The sequence below is a fragment of the Pongo abelii genome, chromosome 10, assembly GCF_028885655.2.
Source record: "Pongo abelii isolate AG06213 chromosome 10, NHGRI_mPonAbe1-v2.0_pri, whole genome shotgun sequence".
Lineage (NCBI taxonomy): Eukaryota > Metazoa > Chordata > Mammalia > Primates > Hominidae > Pongo > Pongo abelii.
The window spans coordinates 123,326,782-123,345,774 of record NC_071995.2 but is presented as its reverse complement, the minus strand read 5'-3'; the positions used below and the strand labels follow the sequence as shown (position 1 = coordinate 123,345,774).

The 18,993-nt window shown below is 53.3% G+C and overlaps 1 protein-coding gene across 50 annotated transcripts in view; it reads left to right on the top strand.

Moving 5' to 3' along the window:
• The window catches only part of NCOR2 (nuclear receptor corepressor 2), a 247,317-nt gene that overhangs the window by 90,141 nt on the left and 138,183 nt on the right, over window positions 1-18,993 (top strand). For all 50 annotated transcript variants that reach the window (XM_063712304.1, XM_063712300.1, XM_063712303.1 and 47 more), the window contains 2 exons: window positions 7,939-8,118; window positions 14,398-14,511. In XM_063712304.1, the coding sequence (XP_063568374.1) occupies window positions 7,939-8,118; window positions 14,398-14,511 (294 nt within the window). The remainder of the gene's footprint in view (window positions 1-7,938; window positions 8,119-14,397; window positions 14,512-18,993) is intronic.

Below are 18,993 nucleotides of genomic sequence, written 5' to 3'. Positions count from 1 at the left end.
TCCTTGCCTTCATTACCTGCCCCTCCCCCTCACCTCCCAGCCGCCCCTCACCCATGGGTTCTGCCTGCCATCGTCTCCCACCAGTGGCCTTGCCCCTCCCCCATCCACTCACCTCCCCCATCCCCTTGCTCCCCCACCCCCTACTCCCATCTGCTCCCCATCCTTCCCCGACTCTCCTGGAGTCCAGGGCCCTTTGAGCCCAGTCAGCCCTTGCAGGAACTCACAACTCACAGCCGGACAAAGGCGCCTGGGGGTGCTTGGCCTGTGGCCATTTCTTGGCTGGAGAGACACCTCCCACATGTGTGTCCAGCCTGGGGCCTGCCACGCCTCCAGTGCTCTAGACACCCCTTTGATTTCACTCCTCTTTGAAACAGAAAGTGGAACCTAGACGGTGGCGGTGGTGAGGATGTGCACAGATTAAGCACCTGTGGTTTGCTGCTGTGGAAGTTTGCTGTGGTTTCAGTAAAGCTCAGGACATACCAGGCTGGAGGCTTGTTCCCTCTCCAGCTTCCACAGAGGATGCCGATGGCAGGGCTGGTGGGGGAATCGCAGGCAGTGTCCCCAGAGGCTTCTGTCCCCTAGGGTCACTCAGCCACCCAGCTGTGTCTGACTGCCCAGGCCGGGGTGGGGACTGTGTCCAGGTGGCATCCTCATCCTTGTTGTAGCCTGGTGCCCAGCCAGCTGTGACACAGGCCCCTCCCTGCACAGCCCTGGGGCTCCTTAGCAGCCTCAGGGCAAAGGTGATCCTCCTCCTGCAGCAGGAGTAGGGGTGGGTGGTGGGGACTGGGAGCCAGCCCCGGGGAGGAAAGTGGCCACTCAGGCCTACAGGGTCCCCTTTTCTGCCCAGTGCGGCCGGATTGGATTGAATGGTGGACCCCTAGGGTGAGGCACCTCCTTTATCAGGAGGCTGGCACGCAGGAGGATTCACTCGGTGTTAAGAATGCTGATAGGGATGGCGGGTGCCATTAAGTGAGCGCCGACTGCCTGCCAGGTGCCAAGCCATGCCCAGCCAGTGTCGTTCCCTGATCTCTTCCCAGCCCAAGAAGGTGGGGTCTGTGACCCCCCTTTTGTAGACGGCCCCAGGCTGAGTGAGCTGGATGCGGGGGAACGGGATTCAGGCCCAGGCCGCTGGGAGTGCACCCCATGCCTGCCTCCAGGTTGACCTGCTGCTCTGGGTCCCCTCTGGTCTCCCTGGTGGGGTGCCCTCCTCCTTCTGCCTGGCATCCCCCATTAGCGCTGGAATCTGCTTTCTCCTCTTTTTATTTTGTTGTTATAGAAGACAGGAGAGAATTTTAGCCCAGCCTCCTGGGAGAGATGTTTCCATTTGAACAACTCCCCTGAAGTGGGGCCTGGATGGATAGCAGGCCGGGGTGTGTGTGCGCATGCGCGCGTGCGTGTGTGCGTGCGTGTGCATGCGTCTGTGCATGCGTGTGTGTGTGCGTTTGTGTGTGGGCATGGGCGTGTGTGTGTGCGTGTGCGTGTGTATGTGTGCATGCACTTGTGTGTGCGTGTGCGTGCGTGTGCGTGTGTATGTGTGCATGCACCTGTGTGAGCGTGCGTGTGTCCATGTGTTTGTGTGTGTGCATGTGTGTTTGCACGTGCCTGTGTGTGTATGCGTGTGTATGTGCGCGCATGTGCCTGTGTGTGTGTGTGTGTGTCCATGCGTGTTTGTGTGTGCACGCGCGAGTGTGCATGTGTGTACGTGTGTTTGTGTGCGTGTGTGCATGTGTCCGTGCATGTGCGTGTGTGCGCATGTGTGTGCATATGCATGTGTGCGCATATGCATGTGTGCGTGTGTTTGTGTGTGGGCGTGTGTGTGCATGTGTGTGTGCGTGTGCACGCATGTGTGTGCATATGCATGTGTGCGTGTGTTTGTGTGTGTGCGTGTGTGTGCATGTGTTTGTGCGCAGGCAGCTGAGGGCCCAGCCTTGGAGGGTGACCAACCCCTGACTGGGCCGTTGTCCCCCAGGTGCACTTTTTGTCTCTGCGCAGAGAGCAGGCCCCGGGGTGAGTCGCTGCCTGCCTGCCTCTCCGGCATGTCCGCACCCTCTGGCCTGTGGGTTCCAGAGGGTCTCCGTCCCTTACCGTTGCTCTGTGGTTCTTTCTGCCTGCCTGGCCTTCCCTTTTCTTGTCAGGAATCCCTCTGCCTGTGCTGCGCCCTCTGGGATCTCTCTTAGTCTCTGTGTCTGTCTCTGTCTGTGTCTCTGCCTCTCCATCTCTTTCTCTTTGTGTCCCTCTATCTCTGTCTCTTTCTCTTTGTGTCTGTCTGTCACCACGTCTCTTTCTGTCTCTGTTTCTCTCTGTCTTCATCTATGTCCATTTCTGTTTCTCGATCTGTCTGTCTGTCTGTCTTCGTCTCTGTGTCTGTCTCTCTCTCCTCTCTGCTTGGACCACAAGGTGGGGGGGCGGTGTGACGGGCTTGGTGCTGGGGCCTGGCCAGCCTGGCTGCAGTAATTGCTCCAGGCTGTGAAGAGATTTGGAAAGTCTGAGCAAGGGAAGATGCCTGGGAGAGCGAGTTGAGAGGTTTTCTGCATCTGCTGTGTGGAATTCAGCTGGGCGCCTGAGGCAGGAATTTGATGGGATTTTTCTGTGTGTGCCCCCTCTGCCCCACCGTGTTCCTGTTTTCTGATGCTTCTCTGCTCTTCAGCTTCTGGAGTTCTGTGGCATCAGAGACTTCCTTGGGAATTCACCGAACTTTGTTTTGGGGACTTTAGAATTGTCACAAATAGCACTATCTCTGAAAATCTCTAAGGAGGACAGACAACCCCTATCAAATTTAAACATGAATTCTGGCTCACATAACTGAAGTCCAGCATTGGTTAGCTTCAGGTACAGCTTGATCTAGGTGACACGATGTCCTCAGGACCCTGTCCCTTTTCATCCCTTGGCTCTGCCGTCTTTCACAGGATCTTCGTGTGTTAGCAGGAAGGAAGCTGGTGACTCCAGGCCTTCCTCCTCCCAGGTTCAAGGCCGGCAAAAAGAGAGAACTCTCCCTCCTTCTCTCCACATTTCTAGCCCCAAACTGCTTTTCCTCCTCACCGTGAGTGGGCCCATGCCTGTCCTAGAACCTGTGGCTGGAGTAGGGGGTGTACTGGGAGTGCATGAAGTTGGGCCCTGCTTTTTCCTGGAGCTGGCACAGGGGAGCTGAGGGGCTTTTCTGCCTCTGTGTCTTCAGTTTTGCATAATAAACTTTTCTTTTTCACGCTAGCTTGAAGTTTTACACCAGGGGCATCTGATGAGTGAAAGGTACCCACTGCCCCCTGGCAACTTGGGCGGGGTGTATTAGTTTGTTGTTTTGCTCCCTGCGGCTTTGGGTGGGTGGGAAGGTGGACAGTCATTGGGAGTGCGCCTGCAGGCCTGACCGCCAGGCTCCCTCAGCCCCCGTCCTGGGGAAACCCAGCACCAGGGGAAGCGCTCTTGGCAATCCAGGTTTGCCTCTTCTTTTTCAATTGAGGGGCGGTTCACAAAAAAGTAACCACATTAAAGTGAAGAGCTCGTTGGCTTGTAGGACATTTACAATGTTGTGCAGCTGTCACCTATCTAGTTCTAGATCATTCTCATCACCCCAAAAGGAGACCCCCATACTCGTTAATCAGTCACTCCCTGTATTAGTCTGTTCTTACACTGCTAATAAAGACATACCCGAGACTGGGTAATTTATAATAGCAAAAGGTTTAGTTGACTCACAGTTCTGCATGGCTGGAGAGGCCTCAGGAAACTCACAGTCGTGGTGGAAGAGGGAGCAAACACGTCCTTCTTCACATGGCAGCAGCAAGAAGTGCTGAGCAGAAGTGGGGAAAGCCCCTTATAAACCATCAGATCTCGTGAGAACTCACTCACCATCACGAGAACAGGACGGGGGAAACCGCCCCCATGATTCAGTGACCTCCACTTGGCCCCTCCCACGACATGTGGGAATTATGGGAACTACAATTCAAGATGAGATTTGGGTGGGGACACGGCCAAACCATGTCACCCCCCACTTCCCCCTCCTCCTTTTTCCTGGCAACCACGAATCACTGTCCATCTCTCTGGATTTGCCTCTTCTGGACATTTCACGTAAGTGGAATCGTACACTCTGCAGCCTTTTATGTCTGGCCACTTTCACTCAGCATCATATTCTCGGGGTTCATCCACAGTGTAGCCTGGGTCAGTGCTTCATTCCTTTTTTTTTTTTTTTTTAATAAAGATGGGGTCTTGCTATGTTGCCCAGGCAGTCTTGAACTCCCGGGCTCAAGCGATCCCCCTGCCTCGGCCTCCAGGTCCGGCCCTTCACATTGCTTTGTATGGATATGCCATGTTTTATTTATCTGTTCATCAGGTGATGGACTTACTTGTGCAATTTTGCTGTGAATAAAAGCTAAACCCGTACTTAAAGAAGAAGCCATTAAAGACAACGGCTTTTATCCATGGAGAGTTTAAAGGAAGTAAGTTTCCAGCAAGTTTTCCAAGCGTTGCTAGTGGTTGCCAGCTGCTGCTTCTACTCCTGGTGCTGCCTGTTAGCCCTGGGAATGGAAACCTTCTTTTTGTTAATGTTGCTTTGGAGAATTATTCCCAGGTTGGATGAGCAGTTTGCTCTCACAGTTTTAGGGTGGCCTGGCCCTCAGAGCCCTTCCTTCCGCATTCTTGTCCTTGCTCTGTTATCTCTCTTCTTGGTCCAGGTGGAAGAGCAGAGATAGGATAGTGGAGATGTTTCTTGCCACCAGTAGTGCGACTGGGCTCTGGGTGCCATGTTTGCTGCTACCTTTTGTCTTAAGAACCTCAAGAAATGACATGGGCTGCAGGGAGAGACCAGCCAAGCACCCAAGGTGGACCACAGTGAGGGGCTGGGCGGTGGCGTGGGGACGTCTGATGTCGGTTGGCACAGAAGGGGTGTTGGGCTCTCTGGGCAGCGGAGCCAGCCTGTGCAAAGGCCCGGGGGTGCCAGATGCATGAGCTGTCCATGGTTTGCTGTGGGTGGGGTCAGGTGCCCATGGCCCCCTGCCTGCCCTCCTGTTGGGGAGCAGTGAGGGCCCCACACCCACTGGTACGTGCATACACACTCCTGAGGCTTTTTCTAGGGAGTTTTTCTTCAACACACACTTTTGCCTTGAATATCTGGAGGTCCTGCACTCTGGGTCCCTGGAAGGGGTGCTGCTTTGGCGCTTATGCTCAGCCCTGTGGTTCTGTGGGGTGAACGGATATGTGACTGGGACCCCACATGGGGTCCCCACGTGGCTCAGCCCCACGGTTCTGTGGGGTGAGCAGATGTGTGGCCATTTCTGACGTGGGAGCCCCTGCAGCCTCCCCCTTCAAGCACCTTCCAAGGTAGGACGCTGAGTGGCCTTGGGCATGTCGTCGAACAGAAATCCCACTTCCCACAGAGGTTATGACAGTTATGTGGATTAAGACTTGTGAATTGCTTAGAGCAGGAGGCCAGCAAACTCCAGCAAGCTCCAAATCTGGCCCTCAGTGTGTTTTTGTAAATAAAGTTTTATTGGCACACAGCCACGCCCATTTGTTCCCCATTGCCTGTGGCTGCTTTTGCAATACAATGGCAGGGGTGAGTAGATGAGACAGAGACCTTGTGGCCCTCAAAGCTGGAGCTATTTTTTACCATCTGGCCCTTTATAGGAAAGTGCCGGCCTCTGGCATCCAGCCTCAGTGGCCTCCAGGCTCTGTTTCTGCCTCTGCGTAATGGAGATGGAGCAGCAGTCCCCTCGGAGGGCTGTTGTGGGATCCACTTCATGGGGTGTGCAGAGGACTGGGATGGGCTGAGCTGTGAGTGGCCCCAGGTGTGATTTCTAGGTGTCCCTGAGAGAGGTGGCCTGAGGAGCATGGAGGACTGCATTGGGGTGATTGAGGGATGTGAGCCCTTTTCTCTATTTCCCTTGAGGAGTCCATGTGTATGGAGGGAGCACCGGGTTGTCCAGGCCCCTGCTGTCCTTGCCCCCACATCTCACATGGTAACAGAGGCCAGAGGCAAACCTAATGTGACTCCAAGACTCTTGGCCCCTGTGGGTCTTGCTGGGGCTCTGTGGGGTGAGGGGAGGACAGAGGCCCTGAGGATGGCAGGAGTGGACAGAAGATGATGCAGCCTCTGTGAATCCTGAGGTTGGGGGGGCACTCGGTGGCCCCCAGGCTGCAGTTGTCCGGAGAATAATGCACCCTGTGTCCTCTGGGTGCAGCTGCTGCGGGAGCGGGGAGGTGGTGGCCTGGCGCTGCTCTGGGCCTTGTCTGCCAGCAGCTGCCAGCTTGGCCCCAAGGATGGCACAGGGCGGGGGCTGGGTTCTGGAGCTCGGCTAGGGGAGGACAATCCCAGCCAACATTTATTGAGGCTTACGGTATGCCAGGCTCAGAGCCATTAACTCATTCAAGACTCACAAGGACCGGGGAGGTGCCAACTGTTCTCCCCATTGAGCAGATGAGGAACTGAGGCAGGAAGCAGTTGAATGATCTGCTGGAGGTCACGGAACTGGAGAGTGGCAGAGGGGGCTGGGATTTGAACCCAGGGCTGCACAGGTGAGGCCTGGGTTGTTTTTTCTAAACACCGTATCCCGAGAGTGTTCCCAGCACAGCCTGTGTGCACCGGACTTTAGCTGGTGGGATGAAGGCGTCCATGGATAACTGAATGCAGGCTTCCTTTGTTGTTAAGCACATTTTCAAAAACAGCTGTATTACACAAAGAGTAACTCCCAGTGAAAGAAAATCAGAAAAAATAACGGGCAAATAAAAAGAAGAAAGTAAAAATACCTTCTTCTGCCCTGCTGCCGAGATAACTCCTTTTAGTTTATCTGTAGCCCATTCTGATGGCTTTTCCGTGTGTTTGGAAACATACGTTTTCTGCAAAGCCACATGTGTGTTGGCTGCATGCTTCTGGAACTTGCGTGTTTGAACTGAGCTTCATGAACGAATGCTTACAGAGGGTCTGCAGAGGCCAGGCCTTGGGAGAATGGAGGCTGTGGGTCTTGGTTCCTTGGGCTGGTGGGGAATACACAGATGGGGTAAGTGGAAGAAGAGAAGTGTGTTACGGGAACAGGGAGCTGGAAGACTTCACAACTTGAGGAGAGGCTGGGAAACCATTCATGTAGCAAGAGCATTTGAACCACATCTTGAAGGCCGTAAAGGACTCTGAATTTTGGAGAATGGGTGATGGCTGGGATGGGGATGGGATCCTTGCACAGGTGAGGACTGTCCTGACAGATGTCCAGAACTCTGGGCCTGGAGTCAGGGATGGAAGCCAGGGGTGTATTGGGGAGGGGGTGTGTATTAGTCCATTTTCATGCTGCTGATAAAGACATACCCAAGACCGGGCAATTTAAAAAAGAAAGAGGTTTAATTGGACTCACAGTTCCATGTGGCTGTGGAGGGCTCACAATCATGGCGGAGGGCAAAGAGGAGCAAGTCACATCTTACATGGATGGCAGCAGGCAAAAAGTTGGCAACTACATTAGTCAGGGTTCTCTAGAGGGACAGAACTAATAGAAAATATATATTATATATATATTACATAAAGGGGAGTTTATTAGGGAGTATTAACTCACATGATCACAAGGTCCCACAACAGGCCATCTGCAAGCTGAGAAGCAAGGAAGCCAGTCTGAGTCCCAAAGCTTGAAGAACTTGGAATGTGATGTTTGAGGGCAGGAAGCATCCAGCACGGGAGAAAGGTGTAGACTGGGAGGCTAGGCCAGTCTTGCCTTTGCACATTTTTCTGTCTGCTTTATATTCGCTGGCAGCTGATTAGATGGTGCCTACACAGATTAAGGATGGGTCTGCCTTCTCCAGCCCACCAACTCAAATGTTAATCTCCTTTGGCAACACCCTCACAGACATACCAAGGATCAATACTTTGCCTCCTTCAATCCAATCAGGTTGACAGTATTAACCATCACAGGGTTGTATAGACTGGGGGTGTCCCCTGTGCTGACCCCATGCCCGTTTTTTTTTCTGCCACAGGACCGTAGCCTGACAGGCAAGCTGGAACCAGTGTCTCCCCCCAGCCCCCCGCACACTGACCCTGAGCTGGAGCTGGTGCCTCCACGGCTGTCCAAGGAGGAGCTGATCCAGAACATGGACCGCGTGGACCGAGAGATCACCATGGTGGAGCAGCAGATCTCTAAGCTGAAGAAGAAGCAGGTGTGAATGGGCAGGGGGAGGGGGAGTGTTTGCTCTGAATCTCCATTCTAGCATCAGTGACAGCGGTGTCACAGACATGTGCCGAGCCCTTCCCAAGTTCCTGGGTGCTCACTGGTTTTTATGCCCTTTACGTTTATTGGACAGGAGCACATCCACAGAACTTTCTGCCATGACGGAAACACTGTGTATCTGCAGGATGGCCACATTCCACTGTTGAGCATTTGAAATGTGCCTACTGTGACTGAGGAACTGATTTTTAATTTTTGTTTAATATACATATTAAATGTGCCTTTGAATAGCCACACAGGCTGCCGCATTAGACAGCACGAGAATGGCGGGTGAAAGTTTAGGATTTCTAGCCAGTCTGTCCAGGTTCAGATCCTGTTTCTTCCAGTACCAGGCAACGTGGGGTGGGCAGTCCCTTCTCTATGCTTCACTTTCCTTATCTGTAATGTGGGGAAACAGCCCCGGGCTCTGGAATCTGAACGGACTGGCCTCCTAACTGCTCTTTACTACCTGTGTGGCCCTGGAACCTTCATCTCTTGGAGCCTTGGTTTCCTTGCCTGTAAAATGGACAACTTGTAGAGGAGGGAGCAAGATCCCGAGATTAAAAATAAATCCTCATTGTCACTGTTGAAACCACACAAAGACAAGCGGAGAAAAAGCTGATATAAATATTTATAACATTCATTTTATAATTTTGTTTTAAATATGAGTTAATATACAATTCCTTGATAATCTGCCTTTTCCCACCTCTTCATGGTTTGCTCCCTGGTATCATTCAGGTCTCTGCTCAGATGTCCCTGACACCAAGAGGCCACCCTCAGGCTTGTACAGGAACACACACCCCCAACCCTCCTCTATCCCGGGTTCAGCCAATCCAGCCAATTCTAGCTGCTGCTGGTTTTTGTAAATAAAGTTTTATTGGCACAGCTACGACCACTTGTCTGTGTATCTCTATACACATGTGTGTCTATATGACTGCTTTTCTGCCACAGTGGCAGAGTTAAGTCATCACAACAGAGACCTGTGTGGCCTGCAAAGTCAAAAATATTTGCTGTTTAGGCCTTGAAAGAAAAGCTTTGGGCCGGGCATGGTGGCTGATGCCTGTAATCCCAGCACTTTGGGGGGCTGAGGCTGGAGGATCACTTGAGCCCGGGAGTTTTGAGACCAGCATGGGTAACATAGCGAGACCTTGTCTCTACAAATAATCTAAAACATTAGCCAGGTATTGTGGCACATGCCTGTGGTCACAGCTACTCAGGAGGCTGAGGCAGGAGTGCCTGAGCCCAGGAGGTTTAGGCTGCATGAGCCATGATTGCCACTGTACTCTTGCCTGGGCAACAGAGTGAGACTCTATCTCAACAAAAAGAAATTTTGCTGATCACTGATCTGTCTCATCACCCTGCTGGTGACATCATTACTTGAATTAATATAGACTCAGCTTTGTTATACAGTGGTCCTCTCCTTGTCTCCCTGTTGACTGCTATGTTCTGAGCAGCATGGGGTACATAGTAGGTGCTCATTAAAAATGGTTGATTGAGTCATTGTGACACTGTCTGGGCCCCAGGGAGTGTCTAGACTAATGGGGGAAACAGGCTCACCTCTAGTGCCCTCCAGATAAGGAAGTAGGGGCTCCAAGTAGGATCAAGGGCTCATTCCAGCCACTGTAGGTAGGTGGGTGAAGGCTGGTGAGAGAAGGCTTCCAAGAAGAGGTGCCCTGGTAGCTGGGTTTTGAAGGACGCTCCAGGGGGAGAGCATTGATTTCAAGGGTCCATCATGGCTGTCACGTGGTTGGGGGAACCGGGATTTGAGGATAGTCCAGCAGTGAGGCCCGGTCCTGGAGACTCTGCCAACTGTCCTAGGCTTCAGCGGGCAGTGGGTAGGTTTCATGATGGTGGCACAGGCATCCCGAGAGGGGCCGGGCCCCGGCGGGTTGGGCAGGCATTGCCAGGGCCAGCCTGGTACCACACCTTTAGGCCTCCAGGCCTGGCCTTGGGGTGGGGCTGAAGCTGCGGGTCACTGGCACACATTGGTGACTGCGGCTGGAAGCCAGGTGGCTCAAGGCAGCCCTCAATGGTTAGGTTTTTGTTTGTTTGTTTTTCCCCTCTAAATTCCACTTTGGCATTTTTTAAAAGTGAAATTCTCAAGCATAATCATTTTAAAGTGCACAGTTCAGTGGCATTTTGTACATTTGCAGTGTTGTGCAGCTGTCACCTCTATCTGGTTCCCAGACATTTCAACAACCCACAGGGAAGCCTCATAGGAGCTAAAGCAGCCACTCCCCGTTCCCCTACTCTCTGTCTCTATGGACTGACCTGTTCTAGACATTTCCTATATAGGGCATCCTATATAGGATGTGTCCTTTTGCGTCTGGCTTCTTCCACATAGTGTCATGGTTTTAGGGTTTATTATGTTGTCTCTTGTCTCCATCCTTCATTCCTTTTTATGGCTGAATCATATTCCATTGTATGGAGATGCCACCTTTTGTTTATTTCATCATCTGTGGCCATTTGGGCTGTGGCTGTTGTGAATAGTGCTGCTGTTGAACATTTGTGTTCAAGTTTTTGTTAGGACACCTGTTTGCAGTTCTCATGGGTATATACCTAGGAGCGGAATTACTGGGTCATACAGTAACTCTAGGTTTAATTTGCTGATGACTTTCCAGGCTGTTTTCCACATCAGCTGCCCCATTTTACATTCTTACCAGCAATGCCTGAAGATTCCAGGTTTTCCACATCCTCACCGACTGCCCTCCCGCTTTTTTTTTTTTTTGAGATGGAATCTCTCTCTGTTGCCCAGGCTGGAGTGCAGTGGTGCCATCTTAGCTCACTGGAGCCTCTACTTCCTGGGCTCAAGCAATCCGTCTACCTCAGGCTTCTGAGTAGCTGGGAGTACAGGTGTGCACCACCACACCTGGCTAATTTTTGTATTTTTTGTAGAGATGGGGTTTCACCATGTTGCCCAAGCTGGTCTCAAACTGCTGGTCTTGAGTGATCTGCCCACCTTGGCCTCTCAAAGTGCTGGGACTTCAGGTGTGAGCCACTGTCCCTAGCCACACCAACCTTTTTTATCTTCCTTTAAAAAATGTTTTTGATTCCAGCCATCCTAGTGGTTGTACAGCTGTATCTCGTTGTGGTTTTGATTTGCATTAGACGGCCCTTTTAGCGTGTCACTGCTGTGCAGCAGTTTTTTCAGCATTATCTCCTTGATCTTCCAAACAACCTTATGAGGTAGGCATATACTCACAGGTTCTGCTGAAGTAGACACTGAGGTCAGGGAGGTGAAGGCCCCTGGCTGAGGCTGCAAAGCTGGTGAGCATGGGGCTCAGACTTGAATCCAGGCCCAGCAGAGCTAGTCACCGTCTTAGCTGGGTCTCTGTAGGTGTCCCAGGTAGTATTTTCTCTAGTACCTGAGGAAGGGCCACCTTCCCTGGCTGGAGGGAGCCTCACTCTTGCCCACCCTTTCGGGGCTGTGGGTTTCTTCCCCTTCTTGGCTTTATTTGGTGCTTTGGGGGAGTATTTCTATGCCCTTCTTGAAGTGACCACCAGGGGTCGCTGTGGGACTGAGGCAGTTCTGCTCGAGCCACCAGCGGTGGACTGCAAAAGCCAGCACCCTGGATTTTCTGGCTTTTCCTGTGTTCACTTCTTCTTGGGCACCTTTTTGGGTTCATACTGATCTGCTGTGTGGTCATGTGCAGGCTGTGTGAGCGTAATAAATGGAGCAGAACCATGTTCTGATCTCACTTGTGATGCCCTGTCACATTGCAGAATGGGGCATTGGCCTCCCATCTGACCTTGGGCCAGTGCCCTAAACCCTCAGGTCTTCAGCCTCCCTCTTGCTATGAAGCAGACGGCAGCATGATGGGATGCTCTTTCCAATGGTGTTAGGAGGAGGGGGTTCATACATGGACAGATGAGGATGAGGATGATGGGGGTGATGAGGATGAAGATGATGGGGGTGATGAGGAGGATGATGAGGGTGATGAGGATGAGGGTGATGGGGTGATGAGGATGAGGGTGATGAGGATGAGGATGATGGGGGTGATGAGAATGAGGATGAAGGGGGTGATGAGGATGAGGGTGATGGGGTGATGAGGATGAGGGTGATGGGGGTGATGAGGATGAGGAAGATGGGGGTGATGAGGATGATGAGGATGAGGGTGATGGGGTGATGAAGATGAGGGTGATGGGGGTGATGAGGATGAGGGTGATGATGAGGATGAGGAAGATGGGGGTGATGAGGATGATGAGGATGAGGGTGATGGGGTGATGAAGATGAGGGTGATGGGGGTGATGAGGATGAGGGTGATGGGGGCGATGAGGATGGGGATGAAGAGGTGATGAGGATGAGGGTGATGGGGGTGATGAGGATGAGGATGATGGAGGTGATGAGGATGAGGATGATGGGGGTGATGAGGATGATGGGAGTGATGGGGTGATGAAGATAAGGATGATGGGGTGAAGAGGATGAAGATGGGGGTAATGAGGATGAAGATGAGGGGAGTGATGAGGATGAGGACGATGGGGGTGATGAGGATGAGGGTGATGGGGGTGATGAGGAAGAGGGTGATGGGGGTGATGAGGATGATGGGGGTGATGAGGATAAGAATGATGGGGGTGATCAGGAGGATGATGGGGGTGATGAGGATGATGGGGGTGATGAGGATGAGGATAATGAGGGTGATGAGGATGAGGATGATAGGGGTGATGAGGATGATGGGGTGATGAGAATGAGGATGATGAGGGTGATGAGGATGAGGATGAGGGGGGTGATGAGGATGAAGATGAGGGGGGTGATGAGGATGACAGTGATGAGGATGAGGACAAGGGGGGTGATGAAGATGAGGGTGATGGGGGTGATGAAGATGAGGGTGATGGGGGTGATGAGGATGAGGGTGATGGGGGTGATGAGGATGAGGGTGATGAGGATGAGGGTGATGGGGGTGATGAGGATGAGGGTGAAGGGGGTGATGAGGATGAGGATGATGGGGCTGATGAGGATGAGGATGAGGATGATGGGGCTGATGAGGATGGGGATGATGAGGATGAGGGTGATGGGGGTGATCAGGATGATGGGGGTGATGAGGATGAGGATAATGGGGTGATGAGGATGAGGATGATGGGGTGATGAGGATGATGGGGGTGATGAGGATGAGGGTGATGGGGGTGATGAAGATGAGGGTGATGGGGGTGATGAAGATGAGGATGATGAGGGTGATGAGGATGATGGGGTGATGAGGATGAGGGTGATGGGGGTGATGAGGATGAGGGTGATGGGGGTGATGAGGATGAGGATGATGGGGGTGATGAGGATGAAGATGAGGGGAGTGATGAGGATGACAGTGATGAGGATGAGGACAAGTGGGGTGATGAGGATGAGGATGATGGGGGTGATGAGGATGAAGATGAGGGGAGTGATGAGGATGACAGTGATGAGGATGAGGACAAGTGGGGTGATGAGGATGCAGGTGATAGCGGTGATGAGGAAGAGGGTGATGGGGTGATGAGGATGATGGGGGTGATGAAGATGAGGGTGATGGGGGTCATGAGGATGATGAGAATGATGAGGGTGATGATGAAGATGATCGGGGTGATGAGGATGAGGATGATGGGGGTGATGAGGAGCACCTGTGTGTCAGGTGCTGAGTGCTTTGCACACATCATCAGCTCATTTCACCCTCACACTGGCTCTCTAGAGTAGTAACTCTTTTATCCCCATTTTCCAGAAGAGGAAGGTAAGGCTTATAGAGGTCCAGGAGCTTCTCAAGGCTACGCAGTAAGTAGGAGTGGGAGTCGGGCTCCAGTCTGGCCAGTGCAGCTGCGGAGTCTGCGCAGCCTCTCCTAGCACTGATGCTGCCTGTAGGAACCGTAATGGGTAATAATGCCGGCTTGCAGCAGGCCTGACTGTGCCTGCCTGTGTAACTCATTCAGTTCTCACCACAGTCAGAATGGCGGCATGGCAATCAGCCCCGTTTATAGATGGGGAAACTGAGACCTAGCAGGGTGAGGCTGCTCGGCTGTGCTTCCTTAGCTGGCAAGTCATGAAGGCAGGATTTGAACCTGGCTTTGGAGCTTGGAGGCTGCAGCTGGCCCAGGAGCTGGGGCCTCTCCCGGGTGCGGAGTCCCTGGGGTGACTCACAGGAAATGGGTAGCAGCCTGACTTCCTGTGCGCGGCCGCGGCCCGGGCTGCAAGGGGGGCCTCCCCGCGCCCTGGGGGCTGCAGCCCTCCTTCCGCCCGCTGGGGTGCTCACCCCTCACGTTCTGCCTCTCCCTACAGCAACAGCTGGAGGAGGAGGCTGCCAAGCCGCCCGAGCCTGAGAAGCCCGTGTCGCCGCCGCCCATCGAGTCGAAGCACCGCAGCCTGGTGCAGATCATCTACGACGAGAACCGGGTATGTGTCCCTGCCCTGGCCTGCTGCCCCCTGGTGCTGGCCATGAGGCGCTTCACAGGGGCCTCCATGAATCGGGCCTCAGTGTTTCCATCTGCGAAATGGGGAGGGGATCTCGCCACCCTCTCCCCCAGAGACGCAGAGTTTATGAGTGGGTGGGGGAAGGTGACCGGTGGAAAGCCATCCTGGTGTGGCCTCTGGGCTGTTCTGCTCAGACACGCAGGTGGGTGTGGACTGTGGCTGGTCAGCAGGATGCGACACAAAACAGAGGTTTTGGGCTCCAGGAGAGCACCAGGGTCCAGCTGATGGCCAAGGGTAAGAGGCTGCCACTTTAGGTGCTGGTGCAGAAGAAATCCCTTTAAGGCAAAAGATAATGACATTATGACCGAAGCAGTGAGCTTTCATGGAGCAGCCCCTCCCATCAGTCCTGGAAGGGCAAGTGCAGGCGTCATTTCCATTTTCCTAAGGCCCAGAGAGGTTAAGTGACTTGTCCAGAGTCACACAGCTAGGAAGCATTGGACTGGATTTGAACCTATGGGCTGTCAGACCACAGGGCCTGAGTTCTCAGCACTGACTTCCACTGACACTGGGCCCTGGAAGGGGCCTTTGAGATGACTGAAACACAGAGTCTGGAGCAGGCTGTGGAGGCCCATGGAGATCCCACTGCGGGCAGCTATAGGGGGTCTGGTCTTGGTGGAGGTGCTTGGGATGCTCAGAGCAGTGTCTCCAGGGGCTGGACCCTAAGGGTCTGTGCACCCCCAAGGTGGAACCTTGTGTCTGGTGAGGTGGTAAGCTCCCCATCTTCCCGGTCAAGCCACTAGCAGCTGGGCTTTAATGATTTACAGTTGACTTTTTCTAAATGTACTCAGGATCTGTGGATGTTGATCCCCTCCCTTATTTTCTGGATGAGGAAACTGAGGCCCAGAGAGGGACTGGTCCTTGTGAAGCGTGACAGATGAGGGAACTCCTCTCTCTGCCTTGGCTTTTCTGGTTCCCCTTCTGCCCGTAGTCCCAGCTACCCTTCCCAGCTGCGTCTTCTGTAATATATTCCTTGGCCAATCAGTGCTCAGAGTTGAGGTGGGGGTGGGGAGGCCTCGAGTCACGTGGTGGGTGCCTGCAGTGGCAGCCTAAGGCAGGGAACTACTGGATCAACCGGTTTGGCTATGCCTCCACCTCTAGAAACAGCCATGTCATGCAGAATGAGACAAGCCTGTTTGGGGCCTGGGAACTGTGTGCCCGGCTTACTCTCCCACACCCTGGCCCCTCACCCCAAGCACCGCTAGTAACAGTCATAGGAGAGCCAAGGGGCCACACATCCTTCAGCCAGGCATCCTGGGTTCAAATCCCATTTCTCCCGCTTCCTGGCTCTGTGACCCTGGAGCGTTGTACTTAAACCTTCCTGTGCCTCATGCTCCACAGCTTTAAAACAATGACAACGATGGCATCACCTAGTACAGTTGGTGTGGGGATTAAAGGGGTAATTTCCTAGTGCCCTTAGGACAGAGAGTGACTGGCACCAAGGAAGTGCCAGCTGGTGCTATTAATTGTCATTATCATAGCTCTCATTTCTTCTTGTGTTTATTTACCTTGTGCATTTAATAGAATACTATTTGCATTTAGTAGAACTACTATTATTCTCTCAATTTTGCTCATCAAGAAACCAAAGCTCAGAGAGGGAAGGAGACCTCCCTGAGATTGCAGAGCAAGTGAGCTTTGAGCCTGGGACTTGGAGCCCAGATTGAGGTGGCTCCAGGAGCCCAAAGTGGAGGGGACATGGGCAGGGCTCCTGAGAGTGTCACCTCTACCTGCCCTCTCTGATCCTTGGTGGAGAGCAGGCACGGTTCTCTCTAGCAGCTGCGGAGGCCAAGTCAGTGGCCCAGCACATTGCCACAGTGCCTTGGCCCTCTGCCTGGAGCTCCTCTCCTTGCAAGGCTCATACTGTCACTTCCATCTTTGCTCAAGTGGCCCCTTCTCAGCAAGACCCGTTTCAACCCTCTACTTAATACTGAAAACCCTTTTTTCAGGAAAAAGAGTTTTCAGGATTACACCCGTTTTCCTCCTTTGTGGCTTCGGATTCTCCTTAGCCCTTGTCCCCATGGGACATTATTTCTGTTTTACTTATTTGTTCTGTTTATTATGAATGGAAACTTCATGAGGGCGGGGATTTTATTCCTGCGCACTTTTATTTCCAGTGGTATCTCCAGCACCTAAAACGGTGCTCACCACACAGCAGATGCACATTAAATAATTGTTGTGTAAGTATTCAGGCGGCAGGAAGGGAGGGGAGATGGAGGCGGGTGGCCAGCTCTGGCCCGTGGAAGAGGCCTCTGGTTTGGGGGCGTGGGGGCTGGTGGGGACCCTCTGCCTGGGCTGAGTCTCTGAGCCTCCAAAGTCTGCAGCCTAATGTGCGGGAGGCCCCCAGCCGCCTTTGACAGGAGCAGCCAGGACTTACCGCCCCTTGGGGGATCAGTAGGATTAAATTTTAATCCGCCTTCCTTCCCTGCTGGTTCCTGGAGAGATGGAGGACAAGGGTCTGTCTCTAAACGTCGAGCCAGCCGGAAAACGCAGCTTCCCTGCTGGGCAGGGCCCGCCTGGCAGTTCTGAGTGCTGGAGTCTGGCTCATTATCCATTCGGAGCACATTGGTGAGGCACCCGCTGAGCAAGGCTTTTCCCGCCTCCCTGCCTCCTGGGAGCTGCCTGCGTGGGTGGGGGCCGGGCAGGTGTGCACAGATGGTGGGGCAGCCGGCAGGGTGGCTGCAGCCTGAGAGCAGGAGCAGACGGGGTGGCCCAGGCCCAGGAGGGCAGAAGCGTGACCTGGAAGTGGGCACTGGGAAAGGCTTCTTGGAGGCAGCGGGTGGGCCAGAAGGAGGGCATTCGGGTGAGGGGCATGGCACAGGCCAAGTCCCAGAGAGGGGACTGGCGTCTCCTTTGATCTTCAAAGGTGGTGGGCACGAGGTAGGAGCTTGTTGGGTCCGGGACAAGGCACGCACTTGGAATCTGGGTAAAACATACACACAGGCAGCGCTAGCGATGTGTGGATACATAAGGGGCATTTGTGCAGCACAGGTTGCTGGTACCGTAGGAATTCAGGACACTGGGGAACAGTCATCAGGGTGGGCTTCATAGAGGAGACGGGTCTTGAGCTAGGTTGACTGGGGAAAGGTAGAAGGCTGCTTCCAATAGAGATGTAGATGGCTCATTCACAAGGTGTGGAGGAGGCAGGATCGATGGAAGCAGCAACCCCAGTTGCTGAGTAATGCGGAAATCAGCAAAAGACTCAGGTCCTTGTCTTCCAGTTTAAGCGTCTTAAAAGGAAAGTGTTTATATGATGTGATTAGGACTCAGTGTGTGCACAGTGTGATCGGGACTGAGCAGGGCAAAGAAGAATAATACCATCAACAGTCACCGTGAACACGAAGCATTCAGTAGAGACTTTTGGGGGTTTTGGCACTCCTCATGCTCATTTGTAGGGCCCAGCATCAGACCCCCTGATTCAAGATTTTCAGAGCAGTGCTTCAGACCCCGTCCTGTGGCCTCAGCATCTGGTGCCAGGCCCCCACCTCTGGCCTCCATGCCTGGCCACCTGGTCATCAAAACTGCCCCCAGGGTCCAGGGGTTCTTTCAGATTGTCCGTTTCAGCCCCGCGAGGCTGCTGCATGCGTCCTCTGACCTGCCGCTTTTCCTGCTTGTCACCCACCCTGGGAGAGCTCTGCACAGGGCTCATGGGCATGGGGCTCTGTTTGCAGATAAGGAAGCTGAAGCTCAGGGTAGACCGCTGCCCTGAGGCACTGCTGCAGCCAGCAGAGGGGCTTGGGTGCAGGACTGGGGGCTCAGGGCTTCTTGGGTAAGTAGGTGCTGCCCCCAATCTGCAGATGAGGAGGCCAGTGTGGCAAAGAGGATAGGATGGGGCTTCCAGGTAGGGGAGAGGCTAGGGAGTGATCAGTGTCAGGTCTGTTTCTCTGCTTTAAAGGAGAGCTGCATGTGGACGCATGTGTGGTTTGTGTGCCTGTGGGTACACATGTGTGTATACGGGTGGATGTATGTGTGGCATGTGTGTTGGATACACATGTGTATGTGTGAGCATACACATGTGCCTTTGGATGGCTGTGCATACTTGTATGTGAATACTTAGAGTAAGAGTCAGCTTGTGTGGGACGAGCATGTGGTGATTTGTGCATTGATACAGCACGCTTGTGTGTGTGTATGCGGGCATGTGTGTATGTGTGGACCTCTGGATGGCTGTGTGCACGTGTGCAAAAGTGTATATGAGTCAGCATGTGGGGCCTGTGGTTATCTGTGCACTTACACATCTATGCATACACACGTGGGTGCGTGTGTGTATGTGTGCAGGTATACCTGTGGGTGCTGTGTGCACATGCGTGAACATTCATCCACGAATTGGCACATGTGAGGCGTGTATATAGGTATTTGTGCATCTGTGCACCTGTATGCATACGCATGTGTTCACATGGGTACACGTTAGGC